The sequence below is a fragment of the Psammomys obesus genome, unplaced genomic scaffold, assembly GCF_907164565.1.
Source record: "Psammomys obesus unplaced genomic scaffold, mPsaObe1.curated_primary_1811, whole genome shotgun sequence".
Taxonomy (NCBI): Eukaryota; Metazoa; Chordata; class Mammalia; order Rodentia; family Muridae; genus Psammomys; species Psammomys obesus.
In genome coordinates this window covers 5,374,734-5,398,571 of record NW_026588368.1, presented here as the reverse complement: position 1 = coordinate 5,398,571, position 23,838 = coordinate 5,374,734, and the positions used below count along the sequence as shown (strand labels likewise).

The following is a 23,838-nucleotide window of genomic DNA, read 5'->3' as shown; positions in this document are numbered from 1 at the left end:
CTGTCCTCCCGGGTGGCCGCGCGCGCCGACCAGCTGACTCCAGGTCTTCCACGGGGGAAGCGAGGAACCCAGAGGCTCTCCATTCAGCTCCGGAGACAGCGCGGGAGACGCGAACGCCGCCCGCGCGTTCCCGGCTCCGCACTCCAAACCGGAGCCCGACGCCCCGGGTCCGGACTACCACTCCCGTGAGGCCCCGCGGCCGGCGGCCGCTGATTGGTCGCTCGTTAAGGCGCGGGGAGGGGGCGCGGAGCCCCGGAGCCCCGGAGCCGCGCAGTGTGCGCGTGCGCGCGGCGGGCGCGATGGCTGCGCGCGGCGGGCTGTTGGTGCTCGGTGCCCGTCGCCGTCCGTGGACCCTGCCTGCGCGCCTGGCTGCGGGGTTCCACGGCTGCTGGCCCCGGAGGGGCTACATCGTGGGCCGCGCTGAGGTGAGGACGCGCGGCTTCGGCGCTGCGCGCAGGGCCGGCGTGGGGAGGGCTGTGCCGGCGACCGAACATCCCGGCCGCGGTTCGGAGACCGTGGAGCCGCGGAACCCTTCTTCCTTCCCGAGGCGGTGTCCCGCCGAGCGCCTTCCGCCCGCTGGGAAGTCCGTGTCCCCGGGGAACGACCCGTTGCAACCCCAGGGCAACCTCGGGTGGGCTCGCAGCGACTTTCCGCGCGTCAGCAGAGGTTCTCGGCAGCTAATTCGTTTCCACTTCGGGTAAAGTAAGGTCCCGCGGACTCTGATTTCTGAAAAGGTAGCTGTTTTGAGTGTGAGTGGCAAACTCTGTGTGGCTCAGGAGTGCAGCCATCAAGGCAAAGGAGCTGTTAATTTTATTCTCGTTAGTATTATCATCATCATTACTGTGTGTGAGAGAGTGAGAAGATTAGAGAAAAACTTTCCCGTTCTCGCTTTCCAGTTCCGCGGTTGGAACATCACACTTGCACAGCAAACTCTTTTCACAGCTTTGCCATCCCGCTGGGCTTTATTTATTTATTTTTTTTAAATGTGTTTCGCAAACTGTGAGTTTCCAAAAATTCAGAGAGAATGTGAATTCCATACTTTTATCTCCCAAATAAGCAGTCACTGTATTTTGGCACACTTGCTTATCTCTCCCCTTTGTGGCTGTAAGACTTTAAATCTCGGAGTTCTTATCGTTTCAACCCTGAACTCTTCGTGGACCTTTGGAAAGGGCGTTTTAAACTCAACCACCATGCTGTTATCGGAACTAAGACATTTCCCTCAACTTATTTTGAAAGTATAAGTGAATGGATTTATTGTGTGTTTGTGGGAATGGATTTGTTGTGTTTATGTTCCCTGACTGACCTGCAACTCACCGGGTAGACCAGGCTGTCGTCAAATCCTTGATGATTTTAGGTATGTGCCACCAGGCCTGGTTTCAAGCAAATGGGTTTTAAGCTTAAACTTGCATCCCGAACAGTGTTGCCTGCGTTCACAATGGGACAGCAATGAAATTGAGCTGCTAAGGTTTACCTTTTGGGAAGCATCTCAAGGGAAAGGTCTTTCCAACCATCCTTTGGGTCACTCAGCGGCCCCCTTGTTATGGCAAGTGTGTGGTGAAATCATAACCTCTCATCTGTTCAGACCTGTGTGCTGATTCTCTCTGAGAAGAGTCAGATGATGAAATCAGAAGTCTGGAGAAAAAAAAAGATTTAAGGGTTTCTATGGTTACTCTGAAATCTACCCATGAACCTTGTAGTTTAGGACCCTGTTAGGAATTTGCTGAGCAGTAGGGAAGGGCTTTGGCAATCCTGAGAGCCACTGGGTGTGAAGGAAGTACTCTTGATTACCAGGAGGGGAGAAGTGAACCAGCTGGAAGTTAGGTGAGGTGAGCAGCGAGGCCAGAGATCTCAGTGTCTCCTAGAACCTTGCTTGCTTCCAGGAACTGCTCAGGGAGCAGGGAAAAAGGCCCCGGTTTTGCTGCTAGCTCAGTTTGAAATGGAATTCTGGACCCAGCACTCGTCAATCAGGTAGGGAAGCATTTGGCTCATCCTTCTCTCAGAAGTTGGTTCTTTGCTCAGGGGAAGGAGCCAAAAGAACCCAGGCCTCATAAAAGTTAGGCAAATGTTTGGTCATATTCATCAGTAGCCATTTTTTCTTTTCTTTTTCTCTTTTTCTCTTTTTTTTTTTTTCTCTGTGTAACAGACCAGGCTGCAGGCTAGCCTGGAATTTACAGAGATCCACCTGCCCCTGCCTGCTGAGTGCTGTGATCAAAGGCATGCGCGACCAGGCCTGGCTATAGCTATTTTTTCCTTTTTTCTTTCCTATTTTACTTGATACAGAAAGTCGTAACTTCACTTCTTGACCTACTCCTGGTTTCCTGTCTTTCCTTGACTGCTGTTTCTCTTGTGTTTATGACTGGCTTTAATGTGTCCCATCCTTAAATGATGGTGTTCTTCCTACTTCCCTGAGAACAGAGACTTTCAATAAAGTTTTTGTCAGGAAATGGTAGCGGACACCTTTCATCCCAGCACTTAAGAGGCGCAGGCAGGGGAGATTGCTGTGAGTTCAAGACCAGTCTGGTCTACAGAGCTAGTTCTAGGACAGCCAAGGCTACACAGAAAAAAAAAAAATAAGTGTGTAGGTGTGTCTGCACATGGATATGTCTGCACGTGTGTATGTGCACCTGAGTGCAGGTGCCTTTGGAGGCCAGAGGCATCGAGTCCCCCGGAGCTGCAGTTGTGGACCCCTGGGAGTTGCCTGATGTGCATGCTGGGAACCAGACTGGGTCCTCTGTAAGAGCAGCAAGTGTGCCTAACCACTGAGCATGTCGCCAGCCGGACAGAGACATTCTAGACTTTCATCTGTAGTCCTGACCTCACACCTGCCCCCACCGGTCCCAGTCAGGATGCATCTGTCCCTGCCTGCCCTCCTGTTCCTCTTTGGTTCACTGATCATCTCCAGTCTTTCTTTCATGATCTCCACCCCTAAAGCAACATTCCTGGTGATTCCTGTTGCTTTTCCCTCTGCCCTTGCAACTACATGGTTTCCAGGCCCTCTCTATTTTCTTTCCTATTTTCTCTCCTCCATGTTTCATTTTTTAATTTTATTTTTGTATAAACATTTGAAAAAACTGCTTCATTGTGACATTTTTCTTACACATAAGTAGTGGAGTGGGGATATAGGTAATGGGATAACTACAATGGAAATTCTTCTATAGTTTTCCTGCTTCCTGTGGTTTTTTTTTTCTGCCTCTGCCTCCTGAGTGCTGGGATTAAAGGTGTGGGCCACTACACCTGGTCCCTATTTGCCTTCTTTTTACTTTCATAGATGAAAAAAAATGTGGTGCTTGTCTTTTATTTTATTGACAGAATGATCACTTTATCCATTTTCCTGACTCTTCTCCATTCTTGTTGCTAGTAACCTAGATAAAAATCACCATCATCATTGTCTTGGATTGCAGAAGCTCCCACCTTTCTCCCTCACCTGGATTCCCTTCAGTCTGGTCAATCTGTTCTTTCCTCTGTAGCTAAAATTCCCCTGTAATCAGGCCTGATGATGCCATTTTCCTGTTTCAAATTATGACTGGGCAGGAGAGATGGCTTAGCAGTTAAGAGCACTGGCTGCTCTTTTTTTGTTGTTGTTTTGGTTTTTCAAGACGGGGTTTCTCTGTGTAGCCATAGCTGTCCTGGACTTGCTTTGTAGGCCAAGCAGGCCTCACAATCACAGAGAGCCACCTGCCTCTGCTTCCCCAAATGCTGGGATTACAGGCTTGGGACACCGCACCAAGCTTAATAGTTGTTCTTCTAAAGGACCCAGGTTCAATTCCTGGAACCCAAATGGCAGCTCACACCTGTCTGTAATTCCAGTTCCAGAGGGTTCGACGACACCCTCACACAGACATGGATGCAGGCAAAAGACCAGTGCACATGATAAAAACATAAATTTAAAAAATCTTTATGGCCTAGGAGCCTTGTGATGAGTCTCCATCCCTTATGGGAGGTACACTGGTTCAAGCCTTTCTCACTCCCCGTGTTCTCAGCTCTGGGGTTAGTGCTCAGCATAGCCTGTTCTGTGACTGCTTTAAAGTGTCCTCTCTTCATCTGTAGTCCGCCATTGTGTGTGTCCTCCCCCACTGATTGGGCTCTGGGAACGATTTGATTCACATTTTTTATATGGATGTGTCCATGTGTGCATGTCCTATTTTGTGTGTGAAGGTCAGAGGACAACTTTTGGGAGTAGGTTTTCCTCAGCCTTGTGGAGTCTGGATTTAACTCTGCTTGTCAGGCTTCCTTGGCAAGCGCCTTTCTTTCCATCGAGCCACCTGCTGGCCTGTTTTTGAGACACTTGTTTCATTAGGTAACCTAGGCTGGCCTTAAATTCAGTGTCCTCCAAGTCTTGAAAGCTCTTAAGTGCTGGGACTGCAGGCATGCACCATGTGATTAGTTTAGGAGGTGAATGAGAAAATTTAATGCTTTTATGGCTAGCCCAGAATTCTCCAGGAAACCCCGTCTGTGTGGTTTGATCCTTACAGTGTGTGTAATTATCAGATTTACAATGTTGAGGGCTGGTGACATAGCTCAGTGGTGGGGCACTTGCCAGGCATGCATAAGGTCCAAGGTTCTATGTCTAGTTTTCCTGAGCACCTAAAAATTTTAAATTGATTTCTATTTGTGAAACTGCTGCTGTTTCAGTGGCTTGCTTTCTGAGCTAGCTGCTTATTCTGTGCTGTCAACTAAGTAGGGAGGGACTGGAGCCCTGTTCCTCTGTGTTGGTTCTTTTGTTTATTAAGACAGGTGTCACTGTGTAGCTCTGGCTGGCCCCAACCTCCCCCAGCTAGGAATAAATACCTGTGACACTGTGCCTGTTCCTACTTGTGGTTTGGATTGCTCACCACTGATAAAGTTTTGTGCATAGACTATGTGTGTTCTACAAATGGCTTGACCTAGTTGGCACCAATAAAATAAATGGCAGACAGGTTAGGTTAGTTCATTAGTTTTGATAATTGAGAAATGTCTTTTATATTAACAGGCAGTTTATAAACTAAAAATGGAATGAGGTTTTTAAAAAGATTGTTAGCTGGGCGTGGTGGCAGACACCTTTAATCCCAGCACTCATTGAGGCAGAGGGGGGACGATCACTGTGAGTTCAAGACCAGCCTGGTCTACAAAGTGAGTCCAGGACAGCCAAGGCTACACAGAGAAACCCTGTCTCAAAAAAAAAAAAAGAAATGAAATGAAAGGAAAAGAAGAAGAAGAAAAGAAAGCTGGCTAAGCAAGCCAGTAAGCATGGCCTCTGCATCAGCTTCTGCTTCCAGATTCCAGCCCTTCATGAGTTCCTGTCCTGATTTCCTCCAGTGGTGGACTATGATCCAGAAGTGTAAGCCAAATAAACCCTTTCCTTCCTCCCCAGCTTACCTTTTGGTCATGGTGTTTTCGTCACAGCAATAAAAACTTATAAGACACAAAATAAAAACAAAACCCGGGAATCAATAGGTTCCTTATAGCAGTTGGGGGGGGGGGGCATGGTTTTGGGATCAGTTTTTCATGGCTTTTGTCTTTTGTGTTGTCCCCCCCACACCATTTTTTTCTCCAGACAGGGTTTCTCTGTGTAGCCTTGGCTGTCCTGGACTCACTTTGTAGACCAGGCTGGCCTCCAACTCACAGCCATCTGCCTGTCTCTGCCTCCCAAGTTCTGGGACTACAGGCGTGCACCCTCCCCTTTTTTGAGACAAGGTCTTATATAGCTGTGGCAGGCCTTGAACTCTTGATCCTTCTGCCTCCACATCCTGAGTGCTAAGAATATAGATTTGTGCTACTGTCTCTGTTAGATTCTCATTGTAGCAAAAATGTGGAAAACTTTTCACATCTTTCTTTGTTTCTTTCTTTTTTCTGTCTGTCTGTCTTTATTGGAGGGCACATACCGTGCCACACATGTGGAGGTCAAAGGACAAACTGGGGGAGTTAATTATCTTATACAAAGTATATTTTGTATCACGTTTGGTGGCAAGTGCCTTTGCTGAGCCATTTCACTGGCCCAAACTTAACCTTTTTTTTTTTTTTTTTTTTTTTTTTTTTTTGTTTTGTTAGGGTCTCAGTTGTATCCCTGACTGGTCTGGAACATGCTATGTAGATGAGGCTGGCCTTGAAGTCATAGAGATGCTTGCCTCTACCCCAGGAAAGACTAATGACCTCATTTAAACTTGTTTTTTTTGGTGGTTTGTTTGTTTGTTTTGTTTTGTTTTTATTGTTTGTTTTTTTGAGACAGGGTTTCTCTGTGTAGCCGTGGCTGTCCTGGCACTTGATTTGTAGACCAGAGATCCCTTCTGCATCTGCTTCCCAAAGTTCTGGGATTTCAGGCTTGGGCCAGAGTGCAGGCTTAAACTTTCTAAAAGAAATGAAACAATGTTACTGGTTTGTTCAGTCAGAATGTTAGGTAACTAGAAATGATGTTCAGGGAGTGAACTATGTCTACAAATTGGCAGGCCACCAAAGAAATATCAACCAAGAAAAGTAAGACGGGCTGCTGGGCATTGTGGGGCATGTCTTATCCCAGCACTTAGGAGGCAGGAGGATCATTATGGAGTCTGAGGCCAGCCTGGTCTACAGAGTGAGTTCTAGACAGCCAGGGCTACACAGAGAAACCCTGTCTTGAAAAATCAAAACAACAGGCCTGGAGAGATGGCTCAGAGGTTACGGGAACTGGCCATACTTCCAAAGGTCCTGAATTCAACTCCCAGCCATAACCATCAATAATGAGATCTGGTGCCCTCTTCTGGCATACAGGCATACATGCAAGCACACATGCAGGTAGAATACTGTATAAATAGATTTTAAAAGAAAAGAAAACAAACAAAGATAGTAAGGTGGAAATAAAGAATAGCACGATTGTGTTTGTATATGTGTGCATGTAGGCAAGAGATATTTAAAATGCACTAGGTGTCCATGTTTGCCGAGAGCGTACAAGTGAGCAAGACCAGCTGGAAGGCTTGAGAAGCTTTTTAAATATTTAATGCTCTTGGTAGCTATTGAAGTCCTTCGTTTGTTTAAAACTGTGTATGTTGTTACAGTAAAATGAACAAATCTTTTTTTTTTTTCTTTTTTCCTTTTGAGGCAAAGTCGTGTAGTTCAGGACTTCCTGAACTTGCTAGTGAGTGTTTCTGGTTAAGTTGTTTATCACCCAAAGAGAACAAGATACAGAATTATATTTTAATAGCCATAGGTATGGACTAAAAAGGAGTCAAAGGGAAAATATAAATTGGTTGCATTAAAATGCTGGGATCAGGGCTGGAGAGATGGCTCAGAGGTTAAGAGGTTAAGAGCACAGGCTGAGGTTCTGAGTTCAATTCCCAGCAACCACATGGTGGCTCACAACCATCTATAAGATCTGGTGCCCTCTCCTGGCATGCAGGTCTATGTACAGACAGAACATTGTATAATAAATAAATAAGTAAATAAATAAATCTTAAAAAAGGGGAAAAGACTATTTAAAAAAAAAATGCTGGGATCATTTTTTTTAATCCAATTTTAAGATTGCTTATTTTATTTTTCCGAGATTGAGCCTTAGGCCGTGGTGGTGTGCACCTTTAATCCCAGCACTCAGGAGGCAGAGGCTGGCTGATTTCTGGGAGTTGGAGGCCAGCCTGGTCTACAAAAAGAGTCCAGACAGCCAGAAGCCCTGTGAAAAGGCATACAAAACAACAACAAACAAAAAAACCCAAGAATGAGGTTTGCTGTGTAGTTAGTGCTGGCTTCAGAATCACTATATCGCTCAAGCTGGTCTTAAACTCTGAACATGCCTTCCTCTGCCTGCTGAGTGCTGGGAATACAGGCACACACACTGTGCCTGGTGTGAAATTAATTTCAGTGAGGTGGTTCTGTGCTTGATAAACTTGGTAAGCTTACTTCTTTGGCCGGTCAGAAATCCCAAGTCGTGGTGTAGCTCAGTGGTAGAGTCCTTACCTATCATATGCAAGCTTTGCTCTCTAGCACTGCCAAATAGGAAAGAGAAAGCAGGCACGGCTTTCTTTTGTTCTTTCTAATGCCATTCTCAAACAGTGACCTGAGGATGAACCTTTCTACAGGAGGTTGTTTCCTTTTCCTTCTTTTCTTCTGTCTCCTCATTCATGCAGTGCCAATTCTCTTTTTCTTCTCCTTTGTATAGAGCCCGCCCACCTTTGGCTTCCTATTTGACATTGATGGAGTGCTAATTCGAGGCCACCGAGTGATCCCAGCTGCTCTGGAAGCATTCCGTAAGCTGGTAAACTCCCAGGGCCAGCTTCGGGTACCTGTGGTTTTTGTCACAAATGCTGGGAACGTCTTACCACAAAGCAAAGCCCAGGAGCTGTCAGCCCAGTTGGGGTGCGAGGTAAGAGGCAGCCAAGGCATGGAAACCCAAAGACAGATTCCTGTTGGAGCCTCCATTCCAGCTCTACATCCCTTTCCTTAGATTATGGGACGATTGAGCCAGTGGGAGTATGGGACTAGTTTTTTAAAGTTCTAGTCTAGACCTGTGATGACATCAATAGGGCCTTTTTTTTTTTTTTTTAAGATTTATTTATTTATTTTATGTAGATGAGTACCCTATCTGCATGTATGCCTGCAGGCCAGAAGAGGGCATTAGATCCCAGTATAGATCGTTGTGAACCACCATGTGGTTGCTGGGAATTGAACCCAGGACCTCTGGAAGAACAGACAGTGAGTGTTCTTAGCTGCTGAGCCATCTCTCCTGCCTGCAATAGGGTCTTTATACACATGTATACACACCATGGTTGAGTGAGCACAGAAGTCCTGTGGTGGGGCTGAGGGGGGTCATTCAGTTGATAGAATCTGTGCCTAGCATGTAGAAGCCCTAAATTGATCCCAGCATGGTACTCCTGGCTATCGTGGTGCACACTGGACATGACCCTTGTTCAGAATCAGCCTGGGCTACATGATACCCTAAGGGGACGTGGCCAGGGGACAGGATTCTGCCCTTACATTTTAGTGTTTGTTTTGAGACAAGGATTCGTGTGTCTGTGGTAGTTGGTAATGACACAGTGAACAGGAGGACATCTGGCCTCCTGTTCACTAATTCTGGGATCTCAGCTCTGCACCACCACACCTGGCGTATGCACTAGGGATTAGACCCAGGGCTCCATGAGTGCAAGGCAGGCACTCTACCAGCTGAGCTGCCAGCAGTTTAGTTTATTGTCTTCATGGCTTCAGTTTGGCCCCTGCAAGCAAAGATCATGTGTTCAGCATTCCACATCACAGATGGGACTAGGCAATGACAGATCTCGTTAATAATAATACTAAAAAGGATAAGCTGATGGCACGGACCTGGGAGGCCAAGGCGGAAGGGTTTGGGCTGCATAGTGAGACCTTGTGTCAAAGAAAATAACAAAATCCCATTCATGTGCATGGCCTGCAGCTGTCCAGCTCCATGGGTGCTGTCCTCCAAAAGCCAAGCACCTCCAATCCTTTGCATTTCCTCTCTATTCAAGACAGGGTGACCTTAGCTATGAGAGGAGGCTCTTTGTACCCAAGAGAGTCAGTACAGGCTGATTAGGTGGTGTTGGCTGAAGTTGGATCCAGGGTAGAGAAATCCAGCCAGTACCATGAAGCCCTTTCTCTGAAGGGCCCGAAAGCATTCCGAGGAACCTGGTGTGGTCTCGCACACCTCTGCAATCCTGGCACATTGGAGACTAAGGGAAGAGGATAACCACAAGTTTGGGGTCAGCCTGAGCTGTGTAATGAGACTCCATCTCAAAAGAATAATTCTGGGCAAAGACTACATTGTTGGAGTTATGTAGCTTTAAAAAGCTAGATCTGGGGAGATGGCACGGTGGGTAAAGTGCTTGAGTTTGGTCTCTAGCACCAGTCTAAAAAGCCAGGCTGGGTGGCACATCTAAAATCCCAGGGGTGGGGGATTGGAGACACTTGAATCCCTGAGGCCCTCTGGCCAGCCAGTCTAGTCTGTCAGTCTGGCAACATAGGAGCTCCAGACTGAGTGACGGACTAAAAGGTAAGATGACGCATGACTGAGAAAGATAGCCAGTGTTGACATCTGGTTTTCCACATATCCATCTCCTCACATACATATGCACACATGTGCACACAACACACCAACTAGATCTGGGGCTGGGAGTATGAGCCAATGATAGGACATTTGCTTTGCATTTTCAAGGTCCTGGTTCTTTGCCCAGCACTACAGAGGTAAGGGTCAGCTCAGGATTTAAGTAGAAATGAAAATGCAGTGCCAAGGTCCAAGACAGATATCATGGCAGAGTATGCTTGTAAAGCCTGTGATTTCCAGGCTGAGGATTAAGAAGTCTCATGGGCTCTCTGAGCTAAGCCCAGCAGGATCTTATATCCAATAATGCTTCTCTTGTTTTGTATGTTGAACATTAAATTAGGCACACATACACACACTCACACTTAAGGTATTGAACCCATAGGTTCTTGTATGCCAGGCTAGCACTCTGTCACTGGGCTACAGTTCCAGCCCTGGGTAAGTTCTAGTTCCTGTGTGGCTAAGTCTTACAAAGTGTCAGGTGTAGGAAAGGCTTTCACAACTCTGTTTTTATACCCCACCCGCACCCTTGTGACAGAACCCAGTGGCTGTCTTCCTGTTATTTCTCTCAAGTCTGTGTCTCCCTGCTCTCCTTTTGGCTTCTCTAGGTGGATCCAGACCAAGTCATTCTCTCTCACGGTCCCATGAGGTGGTTCTTGCAGTACCACAACAGGCGGATGCTCGTGTCGGGGCAGGGGCCCCTGATGGGAAACGCCAGAGCGTATCCTTTTTGATTTGCTGTTCTGGGTGGAGAGCAGGTGCAGGCTTGGGGTGCCAGAGAGTGCGGTGGGCTCTTGGGAAACAGGGAGAGAGAGATCCTTCATGTGCTCAGTCCTTGAGACTACTGCTGCCAGTCATAGCCATCTGCAGAGCCTAATGGACTGCGGCTTAACCCTGAAGAGTCTTGATCGTTTGTGTCTTGAGTAGAAACTCAGGAATCTCTAAGCCAGTGATTCTCAACCTGTGGGTTGTGACCCCTTTGGGGCTGAATGACTCTTTCACAGGGGTCTCATATTAGATAACAGCAGATATAACATTACAGTTTATAGCAGTAGCAAAATTATAGTTACGGAATAGCAACAAAAATAATTTCATGCTTGGGGATCATCACAACATGAAGAACTGTAATAAAGGGTCGCAGATCGAAGGTTGAGAACAGCTGCTCTAAGCGAACAACTCCTCAGTGTGAGAGCTTCGCTCCAGCCTCATCCTTCCTTGTCAGCTCCTGTTACTGAAGAGTGCCCTTTGGTCACGTGTACTCAGAAAGCAAAGGACGTGGTCCCTGTCCTCAGGCAGGTTGTTCATGTGCCCTGGTGCTTCCTGGGTACCATCTGGGCTGTGTGCTCTAAGGCAGGTCAGGGACCCAGGTAAGAGCATTGGGAATGTGGCTTACTCAGGAAATTCATACTTGAGGAGGGAAGAACACACCCACAAACAGCAAAGGGGTGTTGCCGATAGCAGGTGTCACTGGGTTCTCTAGAGGAACAGAACCCATAGACCGAATATATATTTTAAATGGAGGTTTATTTGTTTGGCTAACGCAGTAGGGGCTGGGTAGTTGAGCAATGGCCGTTTCCTGCTAGAGGGCCTAAGAACCCTGTAGCTGCTCAGTCCATGCTTCAGCACTCCTAATCTGGCACTGAAAGCCAGTGTTCCTGGGAGACCTTAAGTCAGACCTCTTGTATCTGGGCCACCTTCAGAAGGTGACCCCTGCTCTGGGGAGTCTTTTTCCTCAGTTAATTTTGTCTGTTTCATCTCTTAGGTGAATGTGGGTCCAGTCCAGATGATAGTCATCACAGGGGTGGGAAGCTAGCTCAGCTCTAAGGGCACTGCCACCAGGTCTGACCTCCTGCCTATGATTGTTAGGACCCACGTGGTGAAAGGAGAGACCTGACTCCCACGGTTGTTCTGATGTCCCTAATCCCCACAAATAATTAATTAAAAAAAGATTAACTACTTCAGCATGAGGGACTGGGGATGAAGCTCAGCTGTAGAGTATTTGTCTATCATGCATGAGGCATTGCTTTGGATCCCAAGTACTACAGGGCAGAAAAGATGGCGTAGGGCCAGGGAGATGGCTGAGCAGGTAGAAAACACTTGCCTCTCAGCTTAACCGCCTGAGTTGGAGCCGCAGATCCCACAGAGTGGAAGGAGAGAATGGACGTCTGAAGCTGTCCTCTTGACATCCACATGTCCCACCCAGCTACATAGATGCATTCTAAAAATTGAAAAGATGGGGTGCGAGAAGGATCCGTTAGAATAATCATGTGTCTAGTTAAGACTGCAGGATATGGACAGGAAGATGAGGCAGATTTTACAAGAGAGCAGGCTGGGGTCAGCTCGGTCCCTGCACGGCAGCCCCCTCCTGGCGAGTGGTAGTTCCCTCTAACCATTGTGGCTGTTCTACAACTTTTCCTGCAGATGCGAACAAACATCTGTTCAACCAACTAGGGCACCAGTAGCAAACCAATTGGCTTCATTAACCAGTCAGTTATGTGGGGTAAAAGGCAGCCCCTTCAGCAAAAGGCCCACCCCAGAATAGCCTGGGGCTGCACGTGCAGGCACCTTGGCTGATGGGAGTGCCTCTTCCCCCAGAAGGCTGCTGTTCCCTTCCAGGGTAGGAGAGTGTGAGCAGATGTGGAGGGAGGGATTGTGGATCTGGTAACTTCCATAAGTCCCACCTCTCCTCCAGGAGGGAATGTTTCAATGCAGAGGAAATAGCTGTTCACCAGTTACTGGACTTTGCTCGGATCCCAGCTACAGAGGACTCTCCTCCCCACCCCGTACTTCGGGCTGCACTATTCATGGAGTGCTCGTTTGAACAGCACTGAACACGGCACAAGCTCCTTGAGTACATGGGGGCTGCCCCCTGGGTCTTGCTGGTGTAGGATCTGGTGACACGAGTGGGTACCAAGGGATTGTACTGGTATTCCATGTGTCTGTGTAATCTATAGCTCTGCCTATGCAGTCAGCAGCCTGTCACTGGTGCCTGTAGGATTTAGGAAAGCCGCCTGCCTGCCGTGGTCTGGCCTGGGTCTGGTTCTGCTCACGTGTGACCCCATGTATCCATAAAAGCATCTTCCCAGAACTGTAGCTTTGTTTTCCTGATTTTGCTCCAGACTAGGCTTCCGGAATGTGGTGACAGTAGAGGAGCTGCGAATGGCCTTCCCAGAGCTGGACATGGTGGACCTCGAGCGGCGGCCGAAGACCACGGTAATAGGACAGGGTGGGTCATTTCACCCTCCACAATACGCCTTGGGTCTGTGTCGTCATTTCCGTATTTCCTGTGTTGGCTCCTCTTGTTGCTCTCTCTCACCACCCTTCTGCTTGGAGCTGCATTTTGTTTTCTGGGTGCTTCTGGACTGGTCTCGGAGAAGGCTGGTCTCGGAGAGGTGTGGCTGGTGGAGGATGAGAGAGGCTGAGGAGGAGCAGCCCCCTAGGGACTCCATTTGGAGTCTTGGTATTTAATTCAGGTAACAGCAGTTCGTTTGTTTTTTAATAGATGTATGTATGTGTGTATATATGTATGTTTATATGTTTATATTTATTTATACATGCATTCTACCTGGATGTGTGCTTGGGCACCAGATCTCACTATAGATGGTTGTGCGCCACCATATGGTTGCTGGGAATTGAATTCAGGACCTCTGGGAGAACAGCCAGCGCTCTTAACCTCTGAGCCATCTCTCCAGCCCTGGTTAACAGTGTTCTTACTGGTGGCCTTCCCAGGTTTTCTCGGGGGAACCATTAGCCCTTTAAGTTACTCCCTGCTGCTGCTTTATCCTAAAGCAGAGTCCAGAGAGCCTGCCTTGTGAGGAGAGAAACCCTGATGAGTCCATCCACACTGCCCTTGGTGTTTGCTAAGATTTCAAAAAGCGGCTTGATATTATTTTATTTTATTTTTGTAGTTCTGGGGGTCACACCCAGGCTTGTGCGTGCTTGGGAAGTTTCTGCACTAAGTGACATCCCAGCCCATGGTTTCTTATTTCTTGGGATAGTAAGTTCCAGGCCACTCAGTGATCCTTTGGCATATTACTGCCTACCTCCTAAGGTGTCCCTTGGTCCATTCCTCATGAAAATTGATATCTACCTATATGTGTATATATATAATAGCTCATGTTAATTTAGAATATGATGAGATGCAGTTATAAACAGATAAGCTTAATTTATTTAGTAGAAAATAAGTTCCTATTAGAAGATCCTGTTCTTTGAGAGCTTTGTCTTGAGTCACTAAAATTCTGAGGAGAACTGGAATATAGAGTGGGAACACATCTCAGAATAGCTCCAAGGCTGAGCGTGGCACAGGAGAGGTGACTCACCTCAGCCAAGACTGCAGTGGCCCAGGGAAGAGTGGACCCGAGGCCGGTAAAGAGAAAAACCTCTAGAACTGGCATGAAGATGAGAGTCCTTGTGCCCAGAGATCTCTCACAGGCTGCTTTCTCCTTTAGCACCCTCATTCTAGAGGCTCCTGCTTAGCCAGGACCTTGTTTTCCCTCCTGGCTAGAGAAGCACCACTGACCACTGCCCCTCCTGGCCAGCTTGCCACGTGGCATCCCTCAGCCTGTGTTGAGCCCAGTCTGGGCCTCGTCTTTCCCCTGTCCATCTTCTTCCTAAATTTTCTCTACTTGCTGTGGGCTGGTCCTTGGGGATGGTGTCTGACCTGTGTGCTTCCTGCTACTCAGCCCTGGAGACTGGATATTCCAGGAGTGGAAGTGACTACTAGCATTGATGGGCCTCTTCTTTGTCTTTTGGCAGCCCCGGAGGAGTGACTTCCCTGCCATTGAAGGTAAAAGAGGCCCTGAGCCTGGGTAGGCGTGGGTTCTTCCTTTCCCCTCTCTCCTGTCAGACTCTTCTGCAGATAGTGTTGAAGATGACACTGCACAGCAGGACCTGGGTCGCCTGGGTTCTGGCCCTGGCTGTCCACTCTGAGACATGTATTGGTGATTTCTCCTCCTAAGTGCTTATCTGATTGTGTTAAAGAATTGCAAGCTCAGCAGCTCTTAAGAGTAGATAGGTCTAGTCCAGTATTGCTTAGGTCTCCCTCGGACAATAAAGATACTGTATCATCTTGTTGCCATCCTGAAGTTAAATTACTTTCCCATGACCCATATCAGAAAGTACTCAGGGGCCAGTTGCGGTGGTGCCTATTTGTAGCTTCCCACTTAGGGGGTTGAAATGAAAGTATTTGAGTTGAAGGCTAATTCTGGGCTTCACAGTGAGACTCTTTTATCTTAGAACCAAACAAAGTAATGAGTGCAGTGTAATGCCCTCCCCGTACCAGAGAGGGAAATGAATGTCTCCGTGAGAAGATGCTAATATGTCTCAGTATGTTCTAATTATCTGAGACGGAAAGTGATTGTTATAAACAGAGTGACCAGGGATGTTCCAGCAAAAGACACAGGGTTGCGGGTAGAACTGCCACTAGTGAATTGATTGGGAGGGTCCTCATACACTGCTAGGAGAGGACAATTTTTGCCTATGTGAGGTTTCCCACCTGCTAACTATTCAATTGTGACAATAAAAATATGTCCTCCAGGGCTGGAGAGATGGCTCAGTGGTTAAGAGCACTGGCTGCTGTTTCAGAGGACCCCCGTTCAATTCCCAGCACCCACATGGCATCTCATAGCTGTCTGTAATTCCAATCCAGAGCAGCTGGCACCCTGTCAGAGACTTGTTTGATACAGGGCCTCTCCACATTGCCCTGGCTGTCCTAGAATTCACTGTGTAGACCAGACTCGCCTCAGACTCAGAGAGAGCCACCTCCATCTGTCTCCTGAGTGCCAGGATTAAAGGGGTGTGCCTGCCTCGTGCTTTTATTTATGTACATGTGTCTGTGTATATGCCATATGTATCCAGGTGCCTGTGGAGGCCAAAAGAGGGTGCTGAATCCTTGGAGCTGGAGTTATATCAGCCATGGGTGCTAGGCATTAAACTCAGAACAGCAAGTGTTTTCAACCACTGAGTTATTTTTCCAGCGCCTTACTTTATTTTGTTTTGAGACAGGGGTCTCATTTTATAGTCTAGACTGGCTGTGAACTCTATTTCACAGCCTGTCCTTCTGTTTCAACATTCTAAATGCTGGAATTACAATTGTAAACCAAGATGCCCGTCTTGATACGTGGACTTTTTTGGAGAAAAGATCTCATATAGTAACCACTGGCCTCTGGTTTGTGGCCAGATCAGTAGCTGGGGTGAATTTGAGCTGTTTATCATCTGTCTCCACCTTGCTGTGTGACAGCGCGATCACACAGGTGTATGCCATTGTCCCAGGCCTTAGCCTTTTCACTTATCTACTTTGTATTGCAAGGGTTGGGACTTAGGGCCTCCTTCATGCTGGGCTGGCATTTGATTACTGAGCCATACTTTCAGAGCCCATGCCTCTTTTTCAGATGTAGTTGAAGTTTAGCAGTGAATAAACCACAGTTTTACAGAAAGCTCGGCTGACTTAGGGTTAGAGCTCAGGGCCTTCCCATTTCAAGTTCTTATGCTTGGCCATCAGTTTCGGAGATGGGAGGGCGGGCGGGCGGGCCAGCCACCTGTAGAGAGGAGTAGTGCTTGTGGGCTGTGCTGGGGTGTGGTGGGCAGGGTCCCATCAAGAGCAGCATGAGATCTGCTGCATCTATTAAACAGTCAGGGACTCAAAGGACACCCTTATTTTGCTCCTTGTTGGGCCCCGGGCTCTGCTCATCCAGGGTGTACTGGGACGGGGCATGCAGGGGTGCTCAGATGGACACCTTAATAAAGGACCTCTAGCTCTGGGTAGGTAGACAACTGGGCTCTGTTGTCTCTGATGGGCCTCCCACCTACCCACCACAAAGGGCAAGCCAAGTGCCCTACTCCCTCTTCCCTGTGCCTTTGATTTGCAGGGATTCTCCTTCTTGGGGAGCCAGTCCGCTGGGAGACAAGCCTGCAGCTGATTATGGATGTCCTTCTTAGCAATGGAAACCCTGAGAATGGCCTGGCAACAGCTCCTCCATATCCTCACCTCCCTGTCCTGGCTAGCAACATGGATCTCTTGTGGATGGCTGAATCTAAGATGCCCAGGTGAGCACATAGTGTCCCTTTTATCTCATGAGCCCTTTAGGTGCCACCATAGCCCGACCTGAGAGTGAAGGCTTTCGGGAGTTACTTCATGTCAGTTACTAAAGCTACAGAGTCCTGAGCACGAAGACGTGCTGAGCGATTTGTAGTGTGCGCCCCACCCCGCTGGTCTCAGGACACACCGGCAAACAGGTAGTTCTCAGTTATGTCAGTGCTGTACACTCAGGATTCTTCCTCAGATGCTGGTTCTTTCACGTCTATGTTTGCCTTCATATGTGAGCCCTAGGGATGGAGAAAACCGAGATTATAAACCAGGATTATTCCCATGGTGTAGAGCCGAGAATTGAGATCAGCCGTGTAGCACCTGTGTCAAGCCCTCTTCTGGGTTGATAGGTGCCTCTTTTCTGGCTCTCAGGACGCATGGCTGTGAAGCCAGCTGATGACAGAATAGAGTGTCTTTTCACCCTTCTGTGGGCTCCCAGAGGCTGTGTGCAGTCAGCAGAGGGTAGTCTAGACAAGAGGCAGGGCTTCCTGTGACTCTCTTTCTGTGAGCCAGGCTCACACCACACTGTATAGCTCAAATTGACTTCAACCTTTCTGCTCCAGTTTCCCCCTGGCCCCTGTCACATTTAATAAAGTGTATTCTGTATCTTTAGATTAGATTTGATATTTTCTGAGTTAGTGTATTGGTTTGTCTTTTATTACTGTGAAAAGACACCATGACCATTAACAGCTCTTATAAAGGAAAACATTTGATTAGGTCTGGTTTACAGTTCAGAGGTCTAGTCCATTATCATCATGGTGGGAAGCATGGCAGTGTGCAGACAGACTTGGTGCTGGAAGAGGACCTGAGAGTTCCACATCTGGATCCACAGGCAGCAGGAGACTGTGCCACACTGGGTGGAGCATGAGCATAGGTGACCTCAAAGCCCCACCCCCACAGTGACACACTTCCTCCAACAAGGCCATGCCTCCTAACATGCCACTCCCTCTGACCAGGGTTCACACACACATGAGTCTATGGGGGCCGTTTCCTAGTCAAACCATTGCAGTTAGGGTATGTTGATTCTAAATGGGAATCAGGTAGAAGTTAGGATAGCTGTGAGTTGAAAAGCAAGGGGGGAAACAGTTCAGAAGACCAGATTAAGATGATTTTTTACATTCGTTTTTGTTTTTGAGACAGGGTTTCTCTGTCCTGAAATCTCTTTGTAGACTAGGCTGGCCTCAAACTCACAGGAATCCATGCGCCTTTGCCTCCACAAGTGCTAGGATTACAGGTGTGCACCACCATGCCCAGCTGAGTGTTTTTATTAGTTTTATTTTTGTTTTTTTAAGATTTATTTATTATGTATACAGTGTTCTGCCTACATGTGTGCCTGTGCACCAGAAGAGGGCACCAGATCTCATTATAGATGGCTGTGAGCCACCATGTGGTTGCTGGGACTTGAACTCAGGACCTTTAGAAGAACAGCCAGTGTTCTTACTCTCTGAGCCATCTCTCCAGTTCCTCAGCTGAGTTTTTTATTCAAAGAAGGCATATTTGAGATTTTTCCTCCACACTTGTCTGGCTCAAAGTTGGCTGGGTGTGGTAGTATGTAGCACCAATTCTGGCACTGAAAAGACTGAGGCGGGAGAACCACAAGTTTAACACCAACCTGGGCTTCATACCTAGTTCCAGAGCAGTCTGGGATACAGCAAAGTCCTGATTCACAACATGAAAAGAAACAAAGAAAATGGAATTCTTTTGCTTTATTTCGTTTGAGACAGGTCTCACTGTTCAGCCTTGCTTGGTTGGTATTGGTTCTCACCAGCTAAGCTGATGCCTGTCTGGGCGACCTGGGGTCTGAGGACCTGAAAGGGTGGGGCAGACCACAGTCTAATGCTGTAGAGAGCCTTACTTCAGTCAGTGTGCTTCATACACGAAAGCAGTGATCCGAGGAAGGCTGTTTGAGTTCAGAAAAACATGTCAGTAAATGCCAGTAAGAGCAGTCCTTTCCCAGAGCTTTCTCAGGGCAGACAACTTAACACAGTTGTCTGGTATGTATTAAAGGTAATATCTGGGGAGGTACAAAAGCAAGGCAGAAGGCCATGTCCAGTTCAGGGCACACTCTGAACATGTCTTATAAATTGACTGTAAAAATTTGTCACAGAAGGCATGAAATCACATCCAAGAACAATCCAGGGAACAAAGGCCCTCTGCCTTTTTTCCCCGGAGCTTCTCTCATAGGAAGAGACTCCAATGCCATTGACCCAAGGCATTGTTCGCCATGGGTCAATGTTTTAACCATCTTCTAACAGTTGGCCTGGGGTTCCCTGTATAAGCCAGGCTAGACTTGAAATTGCAGAGATCTGTCTGCTTGGCTTAGCACCGAAGGTAGAAGACACACACTTCACAGGACATAGTGTATTGCTTTCTCATTGAAAGAAGGTTAGCCGGGGGCTGGAGAGATGGCTCAGAGGTTAAGAGCACTGGCTGCTCTTCCAGAGGTTCAGAGTTCAATTCCCAGCAACCACATGGCTCACAACCATCTATAATGAAATCTGGTGCCCTCTGTTGGTGTTCAGCTGTACATGCAGACAAAACATTGTATACATAATAAATCTTAAAAAAAAAGGTTAGCAGTCTGGGCCTCTGTTCAGGCTCTCCTTTATTAAGGACACACTCACCTTTCTGCAGCACAGTCCTTACCATACCCTCCAGAACAGGTGCCTAGGTGTCAGCCATATTAGCATTTCAGATGGCAGGAAGCATAGTGTAGGGTTGTTAGCTTGCAACACTAAGCACCTGAGTAACAAAGGATTGCAATGAGAAGCACATTATGGAACAAAGCCGCTCCCCTTGTGAGAGCTGGGAAACAGCAAGGTAGAGGGACAGGAGGGTGTGCGCCTTCAGGGACTTGTTTCCTGTCAGGCTCCCCTGGCTCAGGAGTCCACCTCCTCCCAAGGTGTCATCAGCTGGGGACTAAGGCTTGGGCTTTGGGGACCATGTAAGATCCAGACCATAGCGAGGTGTCCATTGTTTTCAGGGCGTCGAGTCACAGCTAGTCCAGCACTTCAGCTTTGGTTGACTATTCCGTGGAGCTTACTCATGTGGTGTATAGAAGAGTGACGACACTTAGCTGCAAGGGAGGCAGTGAGCATTCTCCGGCAGCCAGCAATTTAGAACAGCACCCCGTCTTAGGGTGTAGGGGCCAGGTGAGATAGTGTGAATGCCGCCTACCAAGCCCGACTTTGATGCTGGGGATCCATATAAAGGTGGGATGAGAGAATTGACTCCATAAAGTTGTTCCCTGACCTCCACAGGCTCAGTGTGGCCCATGTGTATATTTAATTAAAAAAAAAATGAAAACTGAGTTTTGGGAGTGAGGCTATCAGGTTTTCACCCTAGTTTTACTACCCAGGGGAAATTGCCTGTTCTTGCCTCAGTTTCCTCCTGGGAAATAACTGCAGGGAAGAGAGTGCAGGTTGGGTGCTTGAAGATAGCTTAGAGGATGGCGGGTGGCCTGAGGCTGCATTGCTAAGCTCTCTTCTTGGGCAGGTTTGGCCATGGCACCTTTCTGCTATGCCTGGAAGCCATCTACCGGAAAGTGACAGGCAAGGAGCTGAAATACGAGGGCCTGATGGGCAAACCCAGCATCCTCACTTACAAGTATGCAGAGGACATGATCAGGCAGCAGGCTGAGAAGCGGGGCTGGGCCGCCCCCATCAGGAATCTCTATGCTATAGGGTAAGCCCACTCCATCTCCATCTCCATCTCTGCTGCTGCTTCTCATCTGCCCACACCACCCACTTCCCCGCTGCTGAGTCACACCGCCCCAGGCTGATCTCTCTCTGCTGGCTCTGCAACATTAAACTTGGGTTTTCTCCTCTTTGCTTTCCGGTATTGCTGCCCTGCCAGAGATAACCCTATGTCTGATGTCTACGGTGCTAACCTGTACCACCAGTACCTGCAAATGGAAAAGCATGGAGAGGAGGAACAAGGGACTGGTGGACAGCTGAAGCAGCGGCCTTCAGCAGCCCAGAGCTGTGCCTCCATCCTGGTATGCACTGGCATATACAATTGTCAGGACCCAGGCTCCCAAGTGCCTAACCCTGGACCGACAGACCTTCCATTCCATGGGCACCGTGACTACAGCTTCAGTCCAGAGCTCCTAGAGGCGTCCCACATCGTCCGTGATGTGAATGAAGCTGTGCAGCTGGTGTTCCACAAGGAGGGTTGGGCTTGAGAGGAAGGAGACACGTCAGAGGCTCAGGGATGTTGGTGCGTGCACCTCAGGGACTCCTGTGTGCCAGGTCACAGGCATCAAGTCTAGCCTGGGCCCTTGCCACTATTTCCTGGGATAAAGACTACAACTTTGGTACTACTAAATGACCTTTTGGCAGCATTTCAGGAGGGACAGATTTCTGGTCCCTTTGTGTGTGTCTCTTACAGTCTAACCTCATGCCGGTTCTTAACTTTGTGCCTCAGTGTCCTCTCAGTGAGGACTTCCCCCCCCCACCCCCCACCCCCAGACAGGGTCTCACTGTTGTAGCTCTAGCTGTCCTGAAACTCACTATGTAGACCAGACTGGCCTGAAACTCAGCTCTGCCCACCTCTGCCTCCCATGTGCTGGGATCAGAGGTGTGCGCCACCTACCTGCCTCGGTAAGGACTTGAAAAAGCAAGAGCACAGTGTAAAGTTACACGGAAACCTGTGGAGAGTCTGTGCTGCAGGCCACCGCAGTGTTTCTAGCACGCGTGGAAGTTTTTACTGTATCTTAGCGTGTTTCCCAGAGACTTTGGGGCTTTTTCTTTTTTAAATTAAAAACTATCCTAATATTTGTTATGTTGTGCCTTGTGAAGCTTTGTCTGGAATGTGCTGGAAGTCCTGTCGGGGAAGAGTGCGAGGGTGACACACATGCTCGTCTTCCTAGATGCAGAAAATTTTGCGGCGTTTCATTCTCTAAGAATGGTGCCTTCTCCTCTGCTCTCCGTCCTCCCACTCCCAGGCAGGGCTCTGTCTAGGAGTGAATTCATCTCGTTGCAGCATATGCTTAGCAGCTTTGATGTGGAAAAGAAAAGGGATCTTGTTCATGTCTGTTCTGAGGGCTTTTTCCATAGTGAGTCCAGAAAGTAAGTGCTCCTTACGTTCTGTCCTAAAGAGTAATCCGGCTCCACTTTCCCTTTGTCTCTTCCATAACCTTGGTATTTGCCAAAATTCTTGGTGCTATACTTTGGATATTGACTGCCTTTCAAAGGTCCATGTGTTAAAGGTTTGTTCCTAGCATGATGCCACCTTCTTAGGTGGGACCTAAGAATTAGAGTTGGTAGCACATGGCCCTAATCTCAGCATTCTGGAGGCTGAGGCAGGAGGATTTTGAGTTTGAAGCCAGCCTAGAACAGCAGAACACTGTCTGAGGAAGAAAACTACAAAACAAAAACTGCCAACAAACTTAGTTTCTGCTCTTGTCTTACTACACCAGTCACTTGCATAGGGCATGAACTCCTGACTCTATTTCCTCTTTCTCCCTCCGTTGCCCTCCTTTCCTGTCCCCTTCCCTTGTCATCCTTCTGGCCTTGAACTCCTGATACCTGCTTTCCTCTTTCAGGTGCTGAGGTCATAGAGCTACACCACTGTGCCAGGCTTTCATTTTTCTTAAAAATACTGTTGACTACACCTGACTGGCTAGCTTCTTGACACCTCTGGATACTTCGTTTGTTGTTTAGAGGTGAGGGGACGAAGGAGACTGAGGAAGTGACCTGTGGAATAGAATGGAGAGCTGGCGTCCTAGAAGATGAAAAAATTGTTCCGTGCCCACTCCCCAAGGACCAGAGCTTAACCGTCCAAAGCCGAGCATACCCACTCCCACCCCTCACAAATAACGGTTTCTCCTGTTGCCTCCTGGGGGTTCCCTCCCCCTCACTCTCAGGGCCACAGCACTCTACGAGCGCAGCACGTTTGTTACAGTTGAACAGAGCGGTGGGGTACTGCGTACAGCTGAACAAGGAAGCAGCTTTAGCCAACCTCAGTAGGAGCAGGCTCTATCAGGGAGCAGTCTGGAGGCTGTAAATGCCCCAGAGGAGAAGGCCATGGTGGACATCTGCACTCACACGTGGACCAGAGGAAGCTTTGCCATCCCTCAGCCTCACCTTGGATGTGGATGGGGCTTGTGCGCATTCTCTCCCATGGGTCTGAGGCTAGGTAGGGGTTCTTGGCTCAGCCAGCTCATGTCAGCATCACATCAGTCAAGAACTTCACACATTCAGGCTTTCTCCACTCCCCACAGGGCTCCTTGTCTCATCTCTTCCACATCTTCCCGCTATTCCCTCATTGGCCTGTAAGTCAGCCAGGTTATACATTGGATCTATTGCTGGACACAGTGGTGCACACCTGTAATCCCAGCACTAAGGGAGGCAAAGACAGGTAGATCTCTGAGTTGAGTTCGAGGCCAGCCTGTTCTAGAAAGTGAAACCAGGACAGCCAAGGCTACACAGAGAAACCCTGTCTTGAAAAACCAATAACAACAATAATAATATATTGGGTCTATTTCGTGATCAAAACCTTCCTATGACTTCCTGTTTCACTGAATAAAAGCCACCAATTTTAGTTTGTCAGAACAGGGTTTCTCCCTAATGCTGGGATTAAAGGCGTGTGCCACCAGTGCCCGGCTAAAGCTGGTTCCGTACCACGTTAAAAATACCTCTCCCTCCTGACACCCAGTGTGGCCCTTGCCTCCAGTCACATTCCCTCCAGTCATGCTCATTTGCCACGCATGTCCTGCCTCAGGGCCTCTGCTGTTCTGCGCCACATCTGCCTCACACCGTTA

General features: G+C 48.1%; 1 protein-coding gene across 1 annotated transcript; it reads left to right on the top strand.

The window, feature by feature from the left end:
- Positions 1 to 284: 284 nt before the first annotated feature.
- Positions 285 to 21,857, top strand: Hdhd5 (haloacid dehalogenase like hydrolase domain containing 5). The gene is made up of 8 exons (XM_055604321.1): positions 285 to 425; positions 8,102 to 8,305; positions 10,600 to 10,712; positions 13,111 to 13,204; positions 14,747 to 14,777; positions 16,858 to 17,035; positions 20,571 to 20,759; positions 20,931 to 21,857. Exons 1-8 carry the CDS (start codon positions 300 to 302, stop codon positions 21,256 to 21,258), a joined length of 1,263 nt encoding a protein of 420 aa, XP_055460296.1. The 5' UTR covers positions 285 to 299; the 3' UTR covers positions 21,259 to 21,857.
- Positions 21,858 to 23,838: the final 1,981 nt, after the last annotated feature.

Bases quoted from the DNA above. Each gene is read 5' to 3' on its own strand.
- Hdhd5 (XM_055604321.1), top strand. From the start codon at position 300: ATGGCTGCGCGCGGCGGGCTGTTGGTGCTCGGTGCCCGTCGCCGTCCG. The intron at 426-8,101 runs GTGAGGACGCGC...TCCTTTGTATAG, and splicing joins ACATCGTGGGCCGCGCTGAG to AGCCCGCCCACCTTTGGCTT. The intron at 17,036-20,570 runs GTGAGCACATAG...CTTCTTGGGCAG, and splicing joins GCTGAATCTAAGATGCCCAG to GTTTGGCCATGGCACCTTTC.